General features: G+C 31.8%; 1 protein-coding gene across 1 annotated transcript in view; it reads right to left on the bottom strand.

Annotated features, from left to right (window-relative positions):
• The window catches only part of LOC129943191 (relaxin receptor 2-like), a 75,391-nt gene that overhangs the window by 25,820 nt on the left and 33,093 nt on the right, over window positions 1-16,478 (bottom strand). The window contains exons 4-7 of the mRNA XM_056052475.1: window positions 14,278-14,354; window positions 13,935-14,219; window positions 9,517-9,588; window positions 1,989-2,060 (exon numbers count right to left, since the gene is read on the bottom strand). Coding sequence (XP_055908450.1) covers window positions 1,989-2,060; window positions 9,517-9,588; window positions 13,935-14,219; window positions 14,278-14,354 — 506 coding nt within the window. The remainder of the gene's footprint in view (window positions 1-1,988; window positions 2,061-9,516; window positions 9,589-13,934; window positions 14,220-14,277; window positions 14,355-16,478) is intronic.

Raw genomic sequence — 16,478 nt, 5'->3', positions numbered from 1 at the left:
GTTTTCTTACCATAGCAGTTTAAAAAAAGGTGAACATTTTGGTGAACTCAAATATCTCACGAACCATTGATACTAGACTTGAATATATTACATATTGTAACGTGATATCAAACCAATATATTTTTAGAAAAAAATCCAATTAACCGGTTTTTTTTATAAATAAAAAAACTGAAAACAAAAATTGTGACCTCGAAAATTTTACGAAAAAAAATTGATTCCATCTCCAAAACAACAAACAACAACATTTTCAACATCTGTTAAAATTTTGATAAAAATCAAATTGACAGTATTTTTTCATAAAAAAAACCTAAAAAACATTACTCAAAGTTGGTAAAAATTGAACTTCTACTTAAATATCTTTTCAAAAACTTAAGATTATGACTTTAAACTTATTTTATGTTATAAGAAATATTGTTTTTAACATTCGGTAAAATTTTGAGAAAAATCGAATTGACAGTTTTTTTAACAAAAAATAAAAACTTAAAAGAAAATTTAATCAAAGCTGGTAAAAATTAATTTTCGACAGAAATATCTTTTCAAAACTTAGAGATTGTGGCCTCCAAATAATTTTGACTTATAAGAAATATTGTTTTTAACATTCGGAAAAATTTTTGACAAAAAACTCATTGACAGTTTTTTTACAAAACATAAAAACCTAAACAAAAAAAATTCGGTAAAAATTGATTTTCGACTCATATATCTTTTCTAAATTTGAGATATTGGCTTTAAATTACTTTTATCTTTTAAAAAATATTGTTGTCAACATTCAGTAAAATTTTGAGAAAATTCTAATAGACAGTTTTTTTTTACAAAATATAAACATAAATAACATAAATAAACATAAAAAAAAACAATACTAAAACTTTTTAAAAATCAAAAAGTTTTTTAAAAATTCAAAGTATTGTCTTGAAACTTTTTTTATCTCATAGAAAACATTGTTTTCGATATTCAGAAGTTTGTTTTATAAAAATCCAACTGGCCGTTTTGTCATTGAAAATATAATATCTAAAAGAAATAATTTGGTAAGAATTGATGTTCAAATTAATCTCTCACATTAATTTCATTCATCTAATTTGTAAAAATTTAAGAAATGCTACTAATATTAGTACAAATTTGTTTTCGACTAAAAATCTATTTAACAAAACAAAACTATTTCAAAATAAACTATTTCTTTATATGAAAATATTGTTTTTAATTTTAAATTTTTTTAAGAATAATTGAACTAAACACTTTTTTAACCCAACACGAAAACCTACAAACTTTTAAGCAATACAAATCGACAGACGGGATGGCAAGTTATCAGTGTGGGTCGCATCCCAGCCTCTTTTCTAATTTTATTAGTTCTTCTATAAAATTCATAAAATCTTAATTCTGTTTTAGAAAATAATACAAACAATAATCTCATCAACATATTCTGTTTAGAAGCATGTAACTGGTAGTATTGTCCAACAAAAATTGTTTTAAACTTTTTTAACTAAATCTAAAATAAAGAAAAACAAAATTGTATTGAAATCAATGAACATCACTGTATTACCATAACAATTACAGTTGAATTGATATATTTATGTGGAGACTAAAATGTTCAATTTATTATTCACTCCATCTATAATTCTTCCCTAGTTTTAACTCATTTAAGTAGGTTTTCCACCTCAACCCATCACACACCAACTGCTCATCATCAATATTGGATGATAAAGAACTCCTGACCACAAGGATATAGGGTCGCAAGAAGGGTGTACAGAAAATTGTTTTCCAAAGCTGAAGTTTTTCTTTCTAAAAATAAAAATAAAAGTGTTCCAAAAGTGAATGTAACTATTTGGGTGATAACTAATTAACTATTGCTACGATGGCGGCGACGACAGTCGAGTTTAGAAGACAACCCCCATAAAACTATTAAATAAGTCAATAAAGAAAATAATAGGAAAAGTGTTTTTCCACAAAAATATGACTGATCATATCAACACACACACACAAAAACAAATACTTACATGTCTCGTATGCTTTCGAGTCCTTCAAACGCTTTCGCATGGATGTGGGTTATTTTGTTGTAATTCAAGCTCCTGTTTTCGATGTCAACGATAATGTAGAAATATTTTCCAGGAATGGTTGTTGCCAAAATGGAAAGAAAAATAAGAAAATTAGAACAATTTCAAAACTAATTCGTTTCCTTTTTTCAGAACAAGAGCCTTCAATATTTAAATAAATAATCGAAGAAGACTAAATCTTAATTCAAAACATGCACAAAAATTCTGTTTCAAAACTTGAGTTCAAAATTATTTATTTAGGTTTAATGCAAGCTATTAACAAAAAAGGATTTATGTTTATGAAAAAAAAACTCAAAACGAGTTGTAGAGATTACTTGTAAGGGAGGAAAGACTGAAAGGAAAGTCAAAGATGGTATGCACTTTAATAGCTAAGCGCAGCAATCTTTTAATAGGTTCAAAAATGCCATAATTTGTATGGTGATGAGGAAAGCGAAAGAGAGGGGCCTGTCTGACGTTCCTTGGATTAGTATAAATAGGTATATTTTCTAAAAGGGAATATAAGCGACTTCACGGTATTTTTGGAGGGTTTGCAGATTCATAAAAAAGATTAAAGGAAGAACGGGGAGTGCAAATCTTCTTCTGTTAGAGTGAGAGCTCTGATGGGGATACCAGACTTGACTAGCGTATTCAAGTAGAGGTATAACAAAGAGGGTGTATATTTAAGCATTTAGAGTAAATTCCAAAACACACAGACAACACCATCCCTCAACTTCAATTTGACAGAAATTTCTAGATTTCTAAACCTTCTAGATCTTTCTGAGAGGATAGACCAATCCTGGAAGACGATTCAATCTACTTTTACATTTAAGGTGTCCATAAGTAATGGATAACCCTGAAATACCGCACAGTAGACTTTATGACCGTCCTGAAAACTGATACAAAAAAGTTCTATCGCAACCACAAGGAAAGTTACATGTTTTTTTTTTTGTTCAGTGCATTATTTTTTTTTCTTACCTCACATTTTTGAATACCACGACTACAAGTTGTTGTCCTTATGACAAATCCAAGCTTTCAATTTCTAGGACCGAATGCATTATTGATAAAAATGTCAAACAAGTGAAAAAACTGTTACATTTTCGAGCTTGTTTTGAATTTTACCTTTTCTATTGGGCTTTAACAAACCCATCAAATATTTTGTTGGTTGCTATTAGTTTATTTGTTATTTTCTCCAAACAAAAATTGTAAGATCCAGAGAAAGTGAGAACGCATAAATTCGTAAGGTTTTTAAATTTTGAATTAAAGTTTTTGTAATTTGATCTTAATTCATAAAATTAAGACCACGACGAACACTTATTTATATCGTTTAAATGTTCATTGTTCAGAAAAATTAACGGTCTAAATAGCTTTTTGATAATTAAGACGTTTGATTGAACTTTTTCGATGCCACGTATTGTGTATTCTGCACAAGAATATGCAAACATGCATTTCATTTATGGAGAGTGCAAAGGCAACGCAAACAAAGCTGCCACTCTGTATAGGGAAAGGTACCCTAACGCACGTGACCCGGATTATCGAGTGTTTATTAGAGTCCATAGCTGTTTCCCGGAAGGAAGGCTGCCTGGTAGTAGTGTTGTTGGTGCTGGCGTGGAACGACCCCCTCGAGGAGATACCGAAAACTTAGTGCTTGAAGAACTTGACCGAGATCCTACAGTATCAATCCGAGGAATAGCACGACGCACTGGGATCGGAAAGACGACTGCGCATAATGTGCTAAGTAAATATAACTATCATCCCTTTCACCTAACACGGGTGCAAACTCTCCAGGCGCAAGATTTTGAAACGAGAATGAGTTTTTGTCTACAAATGATAATGAAAATTGAAGAAAATCCGCAGTTTTTTGACAAAATTCTTTGGAGCGATGAGCCGACATTTAAAAGAGATGGCTACACTAATTTCCATAATCTCCACTTCTGGGCACTACAAAACCCAAACATCATGAGTGAAGACAGGTCCCATTACCAATTCAAAATAAACTATTGGACTGGGATTCTCAATGGGAAAATAATTGAACCCTTTGAGTTGCCAGGGATTTTAACTTGCCAAGGTTATTTGGAGTTCCTCCAAAATGATCTACCAACCTTGCTGGAAGAAGTGCCTCAAGAACTAAAGGAATCCCATTGGCTTCAAAATGATGGTTGTCCAGCACACTATGCTGTGCCTGTGCGGGCATATTTAAATGCCAGATATTCAGGCAGATGGATAGGACTTTTGGGACCAATTTTATGGCCACCCCGTTCACCAGACCTAAATCCACTTGTTTTTTTTATTGGGGATGCATTAAGGAAATCGTATACAGCAAGCCGATCAGGTTTTTAGAGGAGCTAAGAAATCGTGGGCAGCTGCATTACAAATTTTTGAGCAAAACCTTGCACGTTCACTAAAACGGTTGGGTGGAAAACAGTTTGAGCGTTTGCTTTAAAGAAAAAAAATTAAAAAATGATCTATTATTGTTTTTGTTTTCTAACTAAGTGATCATGTGATTAAAAGCTGGCTCAAAACCTTTTTGTTTAGATAAAATAACATATAAACTAATAGCAACCAACAAAATATTTGATGGGTTTGTTAAAGCCCAATAGAACAGGTAAAATTCAAAACAAGCACGAAATCTGCATTTAACGCGCATACTTTTTACAATAGTTAGCCACTCAGGTATTCATGCATTTATACCAGCTATGATTTAACTTTTTCAAAAATTATTTGTTTTCACATTTTGCATTCAAATTCAATGTTAAATAATTTTTTTCTCTAAGAAGTCCAACAGTTATAATAATTTTCGTCTACTTATGTGTTGAAACAAGTAATGTAAAATATTACTGCAAAAAAAAATTACTCATTCACTTGTAGTCGAAGTATTGAAAAATGGAAAGTAAGAAAAAAAATAATGCACTGAACAAAAAAAAGCATATAACTTTTCTGTATAGAACTTTTTTGTATCAGTTTTCAGGATGGTCATAAAGTCTACTATCTCGCATTTCAGGGTTATCCATTACTTACGGGACACCCTGTAGATAGATCAAAAACAAATTAAAGGTTTGTACTCTGAACGGCTGAAATAAAGTCTCTCATATTGCCTTCCCATACGTTGTAGCGTCTTGTAAGACATATGAATTCCCGAGAAATAGTACAGTACAACCCATTCTACCACGTTTGGCTAATGCAAAGACATATCTATGTAGGCGAAAACATAAAATAAATAAATTGGGTGGTGCAACAGTCTAGCGACTGACAACTCTTAACAATTCCTGCGTGCGAGTACTGTTGTCAGGGATGGAAGGGACCTACAGTTTTAAACCGAATCCGAACGGCAAATTTGAGAAACCACTTTTCATGACAAGAATTACTCTTGGAGAATTTGTCATTTCCTCGCAAGAGGCAGTACCCGTAAAAAAAAAGACGGAAACAACTGTACACTTTTTCATAGACTTTCGAGCTGCTTCTGATTCCGTACAACGTTAGGCGCTTGGGATGGAATGTATCTTAAATTCGGAAACGAATATAATCGAACACTTTACAAAGTTTGAGATGGACAAACCCTGACTGATTGGTTCCTTTCCTTGGTAGGACTAAAACAAGGATGTAATTTAAGCCCTCCAGCTAATAATAAATACCTTGTGGCGTATTGATATATAGACTCATGATAAATATTCTTATGTGCCTCTAATAGTCTACAAGATTATTGCTTGAAATGAAAGCTTACAGTGAATCTATACAAATTAAAAAGCAATGGTTTTTCGATAAGGAACAGGGCGCTTGGCTACAAATAAGAAATGTAAAAGAATGCCAATACTCAGGTATCATCATTAAAAGCAACCTCTATATGGTAAACACTTTTTTAAAAAAAAACTATCTGTTTGACACAATGTTTATGAAAACAAATATCTCTCATTTAGCTCAAAATATCGAGAATTGTTCGCAACTTCCGAAGCAATAATTTTAAACAATGCAGAATCCTGGGGCTAGTGTCAATTTGAAACTGCCCAAAAAAACCTCAAGAGTTACTTCTTAAAATGTCAAATTCAAACTAAATGCTCCTTATTGAAAATTAAAACTTTCACCACTGTACCTTTCAATTCTTAAACTTCATTTAAACTATATTATTAAACTTATGAAGTCACACTAAAAAATAGGCTGTAAGGATTGCAGTCTTGATAGTTAAATCTAGAACTTTGTGATTTAAAGAATGGTTCAAGTTAGATGAAATATTTGAGTTTCGTTCCAACCTTGCAGAATGGAAAACAGCTTCAAACAAATCACTTGAAAGGCTGGATTCTAAGCTTAAAGATGATTATAAGAAACTTACGCTGTAGAGATAGAGACTAATTGAAATCTTCTATACCATCTAGGCAAAATCATTTACTTCAAATTTATATCTATGATTTTCCGAGCAAGAAATGCAACACTCGAGAAAGAGAAATCGTGACACTTTTCATTAGATGATGTTTAATCCTGGCCCAGATACGGCGACAAATTTAGAAACAAAACACCTTGGAGTAAAGCGAAGTAACATCAATCTTGAACGAAAGCGATTGATTAAAGTTGACACAGTACAAAAAATATTATATCAATATACTTTTCTGCAAAATATGACACACTTGATATATGATTTTCCAGGACAGTACTTTACTCGAGTAAAGATATCCAGTCCCAATAAGCGTCAAATAACATTAAGTTACGACTCAGCCAAGAAAAGGGTTTTCTTTATTACAAATACAATCCTGGATATGGTTCCGTAAACAAAATTAATACACTCCGCTTCAACTGAAAACGCAAAAAAATTTTTGAAAATACTTTTTTTCCAAATACTAAAAGAATTATCCAAAAAAAACAACTAGGTTTTTATTCGCTAACTTGCAAAGTTTTCTACTAGGAAAAATTTTATTTTTTTTGAGTCAATTGAATAGGTACAAAAATTAAAATTGTTATTTGATTGGAACATAACAAGTTACTTTAAGTTTGGTACTTACTTTCAGTCATTTTGTAAAATAGTTCCGGTATGAATCCTACAACCCTTTGATATAGTTCGAATCAACTGTGGGTACAACCATCCACAATTATATTTAACAATGTTTAAATCAGAAATAAGACGCGTTATCATGTTGGTAAGCCAAGCTTATGGGTCAAAAAGTGTTAGATTATTTAGGAAGATTACTTTTCAAGATTCCCTTATACCCAGCTGCAGTAATGTTTGATGTAAAAACCTCAACCTTAACTGATCCATAATAGCTGTCAGCCTTTACAGTTGTGATGAAGCTGTTAAAACCTTTTAGTTACTTCAAATCGTGAAAACAAAACTTTGACCCATCAGGGCCACCGAAATTAATTCATATTATCGTCTGAAAAAAATCTTTTTCCAGATTATTTGAGTTTTGAAAAACTTCAATATCATAACTTTCCGTTGTTCGCGAAGTAGCGTTTTCTTTCTTAAGTTGTATTCGTTTAAAATGGCTCAAATTTTAATAACTCTTAAAAATGTTGAGAGACTTGCGTTTACTCCAATTTGGTTTATTTTTGCCAGAAAACCTTAAAATTGCTTATCTTCAAGCTGCTGTTTCTGCACTTCGTTTTACTTCCCTTTATGTTTTATCTGAACGAATCTTTATTTTTTAAGTACAAATAAAATCTTCTAAGGTAAGGTTAAGTTAAAGTGGCTGTCCTTGATGGAGTAGGAAAGACTTTAGCTAAGCTAAGGCTTTCTTCTAAGCTCAATGAAACCATTTTGAGTCCTCTACGAAATAATAAATGTTAATATTATTGAGATCGTTATAAAAGAATTCTTCTAGGTATTGCGTTTTTGAGCTAGACCAGGGCATGTACACAGGAGGTGAAGAACTATTTCCTCATCCATACCGCTTCTGTATAAATTATTGAGAATATGCCTAGCCGCATTAGCTGAACGTGGTTGAATGGATTGTACTCTGGCGAGTTCATCTGCCTTTCAATTTCCTGTAATATTTCTATATCCCGGCATTTAGAACAGTTGACTGTTCTGCCATCTCCATTAAAGATGATGGAAAGGTATGGACTCTTATAGAGTTTGTAAAGACAGAGCTCAGTCATTTGATAGCACTCTTACTATCTGAGTAAATACGGATATCAGATGATGTTATCACATTTTCTTTAAGATAGGACTAACCTTTTTTTATCACCAAAAAGTTCGGCCTGGAAGAAGCTACAATTATTGGGAAGCCGGAACGGAAGGCTTAATTTCAGTCATTCAGAGTACACACCTCCACCAACTCCTTCATTTGTTTAGATCCATCTATATAAAAGTGAAAAAGCCATAAGACTTCGCCTGTTTCTATCAGCTGTTGCACGTCCGGTTAGGTCTTGGTGTCTTCTAAACAAGGCGATTTTAGCTTTTGAAACACTGCTAAGGCATGTAGATTTACCCAATGGTCTTAAAACTTTAGATCGAACATTAGATTCCATTTAAAACACTAAAATTGTTGGTTTAAATTATGTAAAACTAATTTAAAACGCTCATAAACAACGTTTACATTGTCGTTGTACCTATTCAGTTGACTCAAAAACTTCTACTTTACATATGAAATCCTTAACAAGTGGGAGAAAATAAGACTCGCAGTTTTATTTGGAAATTTCTTCTTGAAATGTTTTTCTTAACATCTTAAGGAAGTAGTTAGCGTCTACAGATGTCGCAAAAACCCTCAATGTTTGAAAGAAAAATGTAAAAAAGTATTTCTGAAAATGTTGTGGTGCGCATTCGATTGAATCGGAGTGTATGGATGCATGAACTCGAATACACACAAAACTAAACTAAGTATATTTTGACAAATTATTTGATTTGGCTTCCTCAGGCTTATTTGATGTTCTTTATCTATACTATTCAACTTTAATTAAACAAACCTGTGTTTTCCATTGAAAAGAAAAATTGCCATCGCCATTCCCAAAGAGAAAACAAAAATTATGTCACAAAGGAAACTTAGAGATTCAGAAATTATTAAGGTTCACTTGGAATTTACTATAGTAATTTTGGGAATATAATAAAGAAAAAGGGGCGACGACACAAAATCAAAATGATACCACCTACTTGCCCACCACGACCACCGACAAAGGCTACAGAAATATCTATACTGTCCCAAGACAAAGATTGGTGATGATAAGTTCGTTAAATTAATCCATTCTGATGAAGCACTTAACACCGCACAAAGCTTAAAAATGCGTTAAAACATAATTATGTAATTTTCTTCATTCAATAAATTAACCATCAAAGAAAGAGTTCAATAACTCTGTCCCTTAACTACTTTACTTACAAAGAAAGTTTGATTTATTTGGTTTTTGCAAACCTTGAACAAACCTCTTAATGAAAGAAAATGGAAGATAAGATTTGTACGTGTGGCGGAATAAATAGTTTAAAAGTTTCTGACAGGTTAATTTACTTGCTGACAGACTAATAAAAATAATTTTCACAGATTTATATTGGTTTATATTTGAAAAGGAAAATAATACTTACAACAAATGTAGCTTGTCCAGTTGTTTGAAGACTTTATGGTCTATCGTTGTGATTGCATTGTAATCAAGACATCTATAATTATAGAACAACTATTCTCTTAATAAATTGTTTAAAGAACAAGAATAAATAGAATGAAGGATTTTAATAACTAATTTTCAAGACCTTCTTTAGACAAAGCCTTTATTAGATCCTATTCGAATCTCGCTGCACAAATTCATCAACTTTTAACTAATGGATGATCCAGAGTAGGGGTGTCATATGAGTCAAAAATCTTATACAGTTAAGTTGTATAAGTACACATTTCATCTAAAGATTTGGCGGTAAATCAACGATGTTCACCAAAAAGCAGTTTACTTTCAAAAATAACTAATATCTTTATTTTCACACTATTTAGAATTTTGAAAACTTTAGATATGCTTAAAATCAGCTGAAATTGTGCCATCATCATCGTTTCTGCAAATGACCGCAACCACGACTTTGCCCTTCGTGACATCACTGAAACTTGCATTTTTGGAAAGATTGAGGGGAGTGCTGATGTGTCGGTTGCCCCCCCCCCCCCCAAAGACTTTTCGTTCTTAGACATACATATGTAGAGTTTTTCCTGGTCCTTGCTGCAACAAAAACACAGTTTGTCCATTCAACAGAGGCCTTCAGGATTCTTGCAGTTTGCCGCCATTGTTTATAAGGGCTTAAATTTTCTGGACTTTTATGATAGAGGTGTACTCTCAGTTGTAGTGAAAGGAATATTCTTCACGACTCTGCTTCGTTGCTTCCAACAACAGAAGAGGATCCATGGATAACCACTGCTCCCTTCTTTGTGTTGGCCGCAGTAGATACGGCAACAGGCTTCAGCGCCAAATTGCCACCCGGTCTTGAGGAAATGCCTGTCTCATTTGATTAGAAGAGTTGCGAAGAAAGAGAGGTTCGTCTGTCTCTGTACAAAGAATCGCATTAGACTAACAATTTCTTGAATTGGACCCCAAGCCAGGCTGATCATCGGCAAGATTAGTTAAACACCTTTGATCCAGCCCAATAGCGATAAAAGGCAGTTGGAAGGAAGAAATGGGGTACGGAGTCAGTTGACGTTAAGAACATCATGCTACTATGGAAGGGAATGATTAGGAACGGTAAATAGTCGCTTAGCGATATTATCTAGGGTGAAAAGAAACACCGGAGAGAGCAGCGCTGAATAGCTTTTTCGCCATTATAGCGTGAGATTTGGGATGGGAATTGGTGATATAAGCACTGGCTTGTATGCCTTGCTTATCTGGAAGAGGTAGAGGATATACACGTCCTTTGGTTTCAGGACTCATCTGGAGAAAATTCTCGACAATCATTGACTTTACTCAGTTGTGTTTACTCCTTTAATAAGGTTCACGTAGAACAGTCAATTTTAAGAATTAAGCTTCTAGCATCCCTCAAATCTACAAGCAGGCGATATTAATAAAAGACTTCCAAAAACTGAGTCTGAACAAAATATACGTGAAAAAAAAAGTCAGAAAATTCTTCATTGAAGATTCAGGTTTATTTTCCTACTAGCCCTTAAAATAAGTAAACGAAAAGTTAAAATAAATATTGTGTGATTTAAATTTTGTCAGTCTCCTTTAGAAAACATTTAAGAAGCGGAGCTCAAAAACTCATCTTTATGTTAGGTGCGTGAATCCTCACTGATTAAAAGCTTAGATCCGACCTTGTCTATATTCTATGTTTTTTTTTCGACATAGACTTAGCCTTTTTATTCACCATAAAAGTAATTACTTATTACTTTTTTAATGCCTCAAATTTATTTAAAAGTAGTGACAAAAACTGTGCCCTTCGTATGTTTTAGATTCAACAAACATTTTTAAAATCCATAATTACTAACAGTGATGGAAAAAATAATAGAAACAAGCTTCGTGTTCATTCTTTTAAACACATAAAAGGGTATTTGTGAAAAGTATATCAAACATTTGTTGTTGAAACTAACTTTAGTAATTATGACAATAAATTTATTAATTATGAATTTAAATGGATAGTATGGATAGCTATGAGAACACAAGCACAGGGAAGAGCTAGTGGGGCATGTTTATTTGGTTTCAAGAAAATTCTAAAGCATATATATTGTACGTTAGAAGTATTTGAAAGCGTTACGTATGTTAAACTACAAATTAATGGAAAGATTTATCGCATCCTTCCCACATATATCAATTGCAACTAATGGAACAATGATTTTGAAAAGTTGGAAGGAATAATGTCTGAAAGTAATACTTCTAATCTGCTTGTTGTGGATGACATGAATGCAAGAACTGGAAGTCAAGCTGGAAATGAGAACAGTGTACTAAATCGAAGGATTTATTCTGCAACGCAAGAGTCTTAAAGCTTGACCTGTGTAACTCGTACGGGTTAAGAATACAAAATGGTACAAGCTTTTCAGATATGGAAGTTCAATTTACTTTTACCAGTGGCCAGGAAAGCTCTGTGATAGACTATAGTCTCGTAGGCAACGAATGGAATGACATATACTCATTGATTAGACATGAAAAAAAAACTTTACCGTATTCAGACCACTTTCCAATGATCATAACGTTCAGACTGATTTCCAGAGAATCTCAAGAGTCCAAGGTTATAAATTCCCTACCAAAACTGAAATGGAAACCAACAAATGGGATGAAATATCAAGTAAAGCTTGATATCTCACTGCTGGGTCAAAGAAATTGTGATCTATCCAAGCTGGATAAAATAATCAAGGAGTCATGGTTTGATGTAGACTGTAGAAAGGCACGGGAATTATCGTTCAGCCGGCTTAGAGGATAAAGATATTCGAATGATGGCTACTTCAAAAATCAATATTTATTGGCTAATTAATCTTTCAAGGCAATATGTAAGCTAAAGAAGGCAGCATTTTTCGAAGGTGAATCCGAGAGTTTAGCGTCTTGTAAAAGCGGAAAGTAGTTTTGGAACCTGGCAAAGCAGCTGAACGGGAAAAAGTTTTCAATCCATTTTAGTATATGTTCTGATCAGCTGGCAGATCACTTTCAGAGTTTGTTGAAATTTGTTTTTCAATACGCTACTCCGGGTTTTAAAAATGAAACTCTTGATGCTACAATAAGACACCAAGAAGTGATTTCAGCTGTAATGGAACTTAAAGATGGGAGAGTATGGACGAAATGGCATACCAGCAGAATTTTATATCAATTCTGAAGGCTAGCTCTTCTCTATAGAAATAGAATTATAAATGAAAGTTCTTAAATATATTATGGAGCTATGTTATCTTTTTTTTTGTCAACTAGGCAGACGGCAGTAAAGCCATGCTTTTTGTTTTTTGTTTGTAAACTTTATAAAAAAACTGTAATTAACGTTATCAAAATAAAAAACAACCTAATCTAGAATCTAATGTTCAATTGGGCTTAGCCCGGGGGATTGTGATGGCCATTCCATAACATTGTTTTTCTTTTGTTGTAAGTGTTTTTTAGCCAATTTTGAAAGGTGCTTAGGGTCATTATCCTAAATGAACTCTCATTTGATTGGCACCTCCTCTTCAGTTAATGTTATCATCACTGAATCTTACCCTTGATCCAAAATATTGGACATACACCAGATGTTTAAAAGTACTCTCAAATCATTATATTCCCACCATCGGGAGTAAACAAATTGATCTTCGTTTCAATGACACTTTTCGTGGGCTTGCACAAGGAAGCTTCTATAAGTTAGTTTCTTATTGTTCTAGCTATCACTGGTCCGTTTTAAAGTGGTCTTAAAGAAAGAAATGGTTTATTCTTACATATTCTTACCAATAGTGTAACAAAAAGCGAAGAAGTTCATCTTTTTTTCCCTTTTGTTTCTTCTTTAGGGGTGAATGTTGAAGGTTTTTGCAATTTCAATCATCACTTTTAAAGCTTGTACTAGTTTTTTCATCACTTCCCGTTCATAATGAGTACAATGTAATTCACGACCCATTCTTAATAAAATTATAGAAGACTTTTAAAAATGTAGTTAGTATCGAATATAAAATATCTGACAAACTAGTAAACAAACTCAAAAACACTACTTGCATAAATTAAAAACTGACCCTTAAGTTAGAATTACAGTTAAGATAGCTCGTTTCTATTATTTTTTCCAGGCGAAATCATTATTGACCCAAACCGAATTCGGAACACAAAAAGTTGTTTCCACAAAACAATTTTGCCATTTGAGAGCATTATTATGTACGATTAAAATGACTTACGACAAAAGACTTAATTGCTAAAAAAAAAATATTGTGTATAGAAATTGATAAAGACACACGTTTCTATTATTTTTTCCATCACTGTATTTTGATTAAGACACTGTGGCGTTTAGTACCTTGTTACAATAATTTGAATAAATAAATCACTAGGCAAACTTAGTTAAGTTAAAACCACAAAAACAGTTTGTTTGTCTTCTTTTTGAATTATACTTACATTTCCAAGATATTCTCCATCCTGGGAAATTGATCGGCTTCCAGTGTTAACCAATTGTCGGTTAAATTAAGCCATTGAAGTTGCGGTACATCTTTTAAATTACCAAATGGAAATTCTTTCAAATGATTAGAATTAAGAAAAAGCCATTTAAGTGATAAAAGACCAAGAAATAACCCTTTAGGCAGTGTTTGAATTTTATTATAACCAAGTTTCAGCTTTTCAAGATTTATTTGACTAGAGAATGTCCCATAGGGAATTGTTGATATGTTATCATGAATTAATGAACTGAAAAATAAAAGTATTAAACACGCAAATATTGTGTTAATTTTAATTTAAAGCTTACATATAAGTCAAGTTGAGATCTTGAAATGAATCATTTTTTAAAATTATATTACTGCTTAAGACCATCAAATGTGTAACCTATTAAAAAAACAAAGATTATCAAAATATTAAGATATAAAGTGTGTTCATTTTTTTTTAACATATGATTCCAAAGCAACTTCTTATTAAGATGTCATTAACTTCAAACCAATAACAATACGTCTTCTACAAATAAAAGAATCGTCGCAAATATTTATGTCTTGAGAAATTATGGCTCAGGATCGAAAGCCAAAACACTTTTACTTAAATAAGAAGCGATATATGAGAATGCAATATGTCCTCCAAATATATCACTTATATTTAAAGACGACGAAGAAGACAGTCAGAAAGATAGAAGACTGGCATCAATTTATCGTGATGGATTTGCTTTGATGATGATGTGGTTTGGATTGTGGGTGTTTAAATGAACGTCTTAAATTACTATAAGCTCAAGAAAGCACAACAAACAAAAAAACAACACAACAAATATAAAACTGCCTGAGAACAATGGTCCTTGAAATCGTTTCGAATCAACACAAAAGATTGAAAAAGCTAAGAGAAAAAAGGAAGTGGAATACGTTTATGCGTAAAGTGTAGTAAGTATATTTGTTTCAAAATTATTTTGTGTTTTTTTGGTTTGCATATTTTGAAATTGGGGAGTTTTTACCATTAAAAATAATCATCCGGAAAATTGCGGAAGATGTGATTGCGGGTATGTACGAGTATGTATGTATATTCAATGATTGTTTTAAACTATTTAAAATGTATATACACAGTTCTAATCTGAACCTAAAGTGCGAGGTTTTCAACCATGAAATGTTCTTAAAACAATCTCAGAAATACTTTTGTAAAAATTAAGGTAACTGAAATTGTGCTGTGGAAACCGGCTTTCTGAAATATATATTTACGTGTTTATCAACAAAAAAAAAACAAACATAAACGTTTGAAGTAAATTCACATGAAAGAATTAGTAAATTGTTAGGTTTTTTCGTGGATCCTAGGTTTATTTTGCATTTATCATTGTAAGAAAATAATACATGACGAAAAAACTCTTAAGAATAAGAATTGTAAAAAGAGGCTGGGATAAGACCCACACTCATAACTTATCATCCCGAATGTCAATTTGTCTTGCTTAAAAGTTTGTAGGTTTCCGTGTTGGGCTAAGAAAGCTTTCAGTTGAATTTTTCTTAAAAAATTTAAAATTATCAACAATATTTTTCATACAAAGAAATAGTTTAGTTTGAAAATCTAGCTTTGTTAAAAAGATTTTCAGTCGAAAACAAATTTTTACCAATTTTAGTAGCATTTTTTAAATTTTTACAAATTGGATGAATTAAATTAATTTGAGAGATATCAAGAACATAACATCAGTTTTTAACAAATTTGCGTAGGTACTATTTGTACATTTTATTTTTTTATGAAAAAACGAGCTGTTGGATTTAAAAAAAGAGGCTGGGATGCGACCCACACTGATAACTTCCCATCCCGTCTGTCGTTTTGTCTTGCTTAAAAGTTTGTCTATATGTACTCGTATCAATTTTTACCAAATATGGGTACTATTTTATGTAGATTTAATTTTTTATGAAAAAACGGACGTTGGATTTTTATATAAAAATTACTGAATATCGAAAACAATATTTTCTGTGAAATAAAATAAGTTTGAAGCCAATATTTCAAATTTTTGAAAAGATTAAGAGTCGAAATTAATTTTTACCAACTTTTGTTTAATGTTTTTTAGGTTTTTAATTTTTTGTACGAAAAACTGTCAATTAGATTTTTTTCAAAATTTTACTGAATGTTAACAACAATATTTTTTGAAAGATAAAAGTAGTTTAAAGCCAATATCTACAATTTTTGAAAAGATATTTGAGTCGAAAATCAATTTTTACCAACTTTTGTTAAATTTTTTTAGGTTTTTAATTTTTTGTACAAAAACTGTCAATTCGATTTTTTTCAAAATTTTACTGAATATTGGCAACAATATTTTTTGAAAGATAAAAGTAAATTAAAGGCAATATCTCAAAGTTTTGAAAACATATTTGAGTCGAAAATCAATTTTTATTCATTTTTTTTTAGGTTTTTATTTTTTGTAAAAAAAAACTGTCAATTTAATTTTTCTCAAGATTTTTCAAAATGTTAAAAACAATATTTCTTATAAGATAAAATAAGCCATAATGTCAAGTT

This window comes from Eupeodes corollae, chromosome 1 (genome assembly GCF_945859685.1).
Source record: "Eupeodes corollae chromosome 1, idEupCoro1.1, whole genome shotgun sequence".
Lineage (NCBI taxonomy): Eukaryota > Metazoa > Arthropoda > Insecta > Diptera > Syrphidae > Eupeodes > Eupeodes corollae.
The sequence above is the reverse complement of the archived record's forward strand: the minus strand, read 5'-3'. Positions and strand labels throughout refer to the sequence as shown.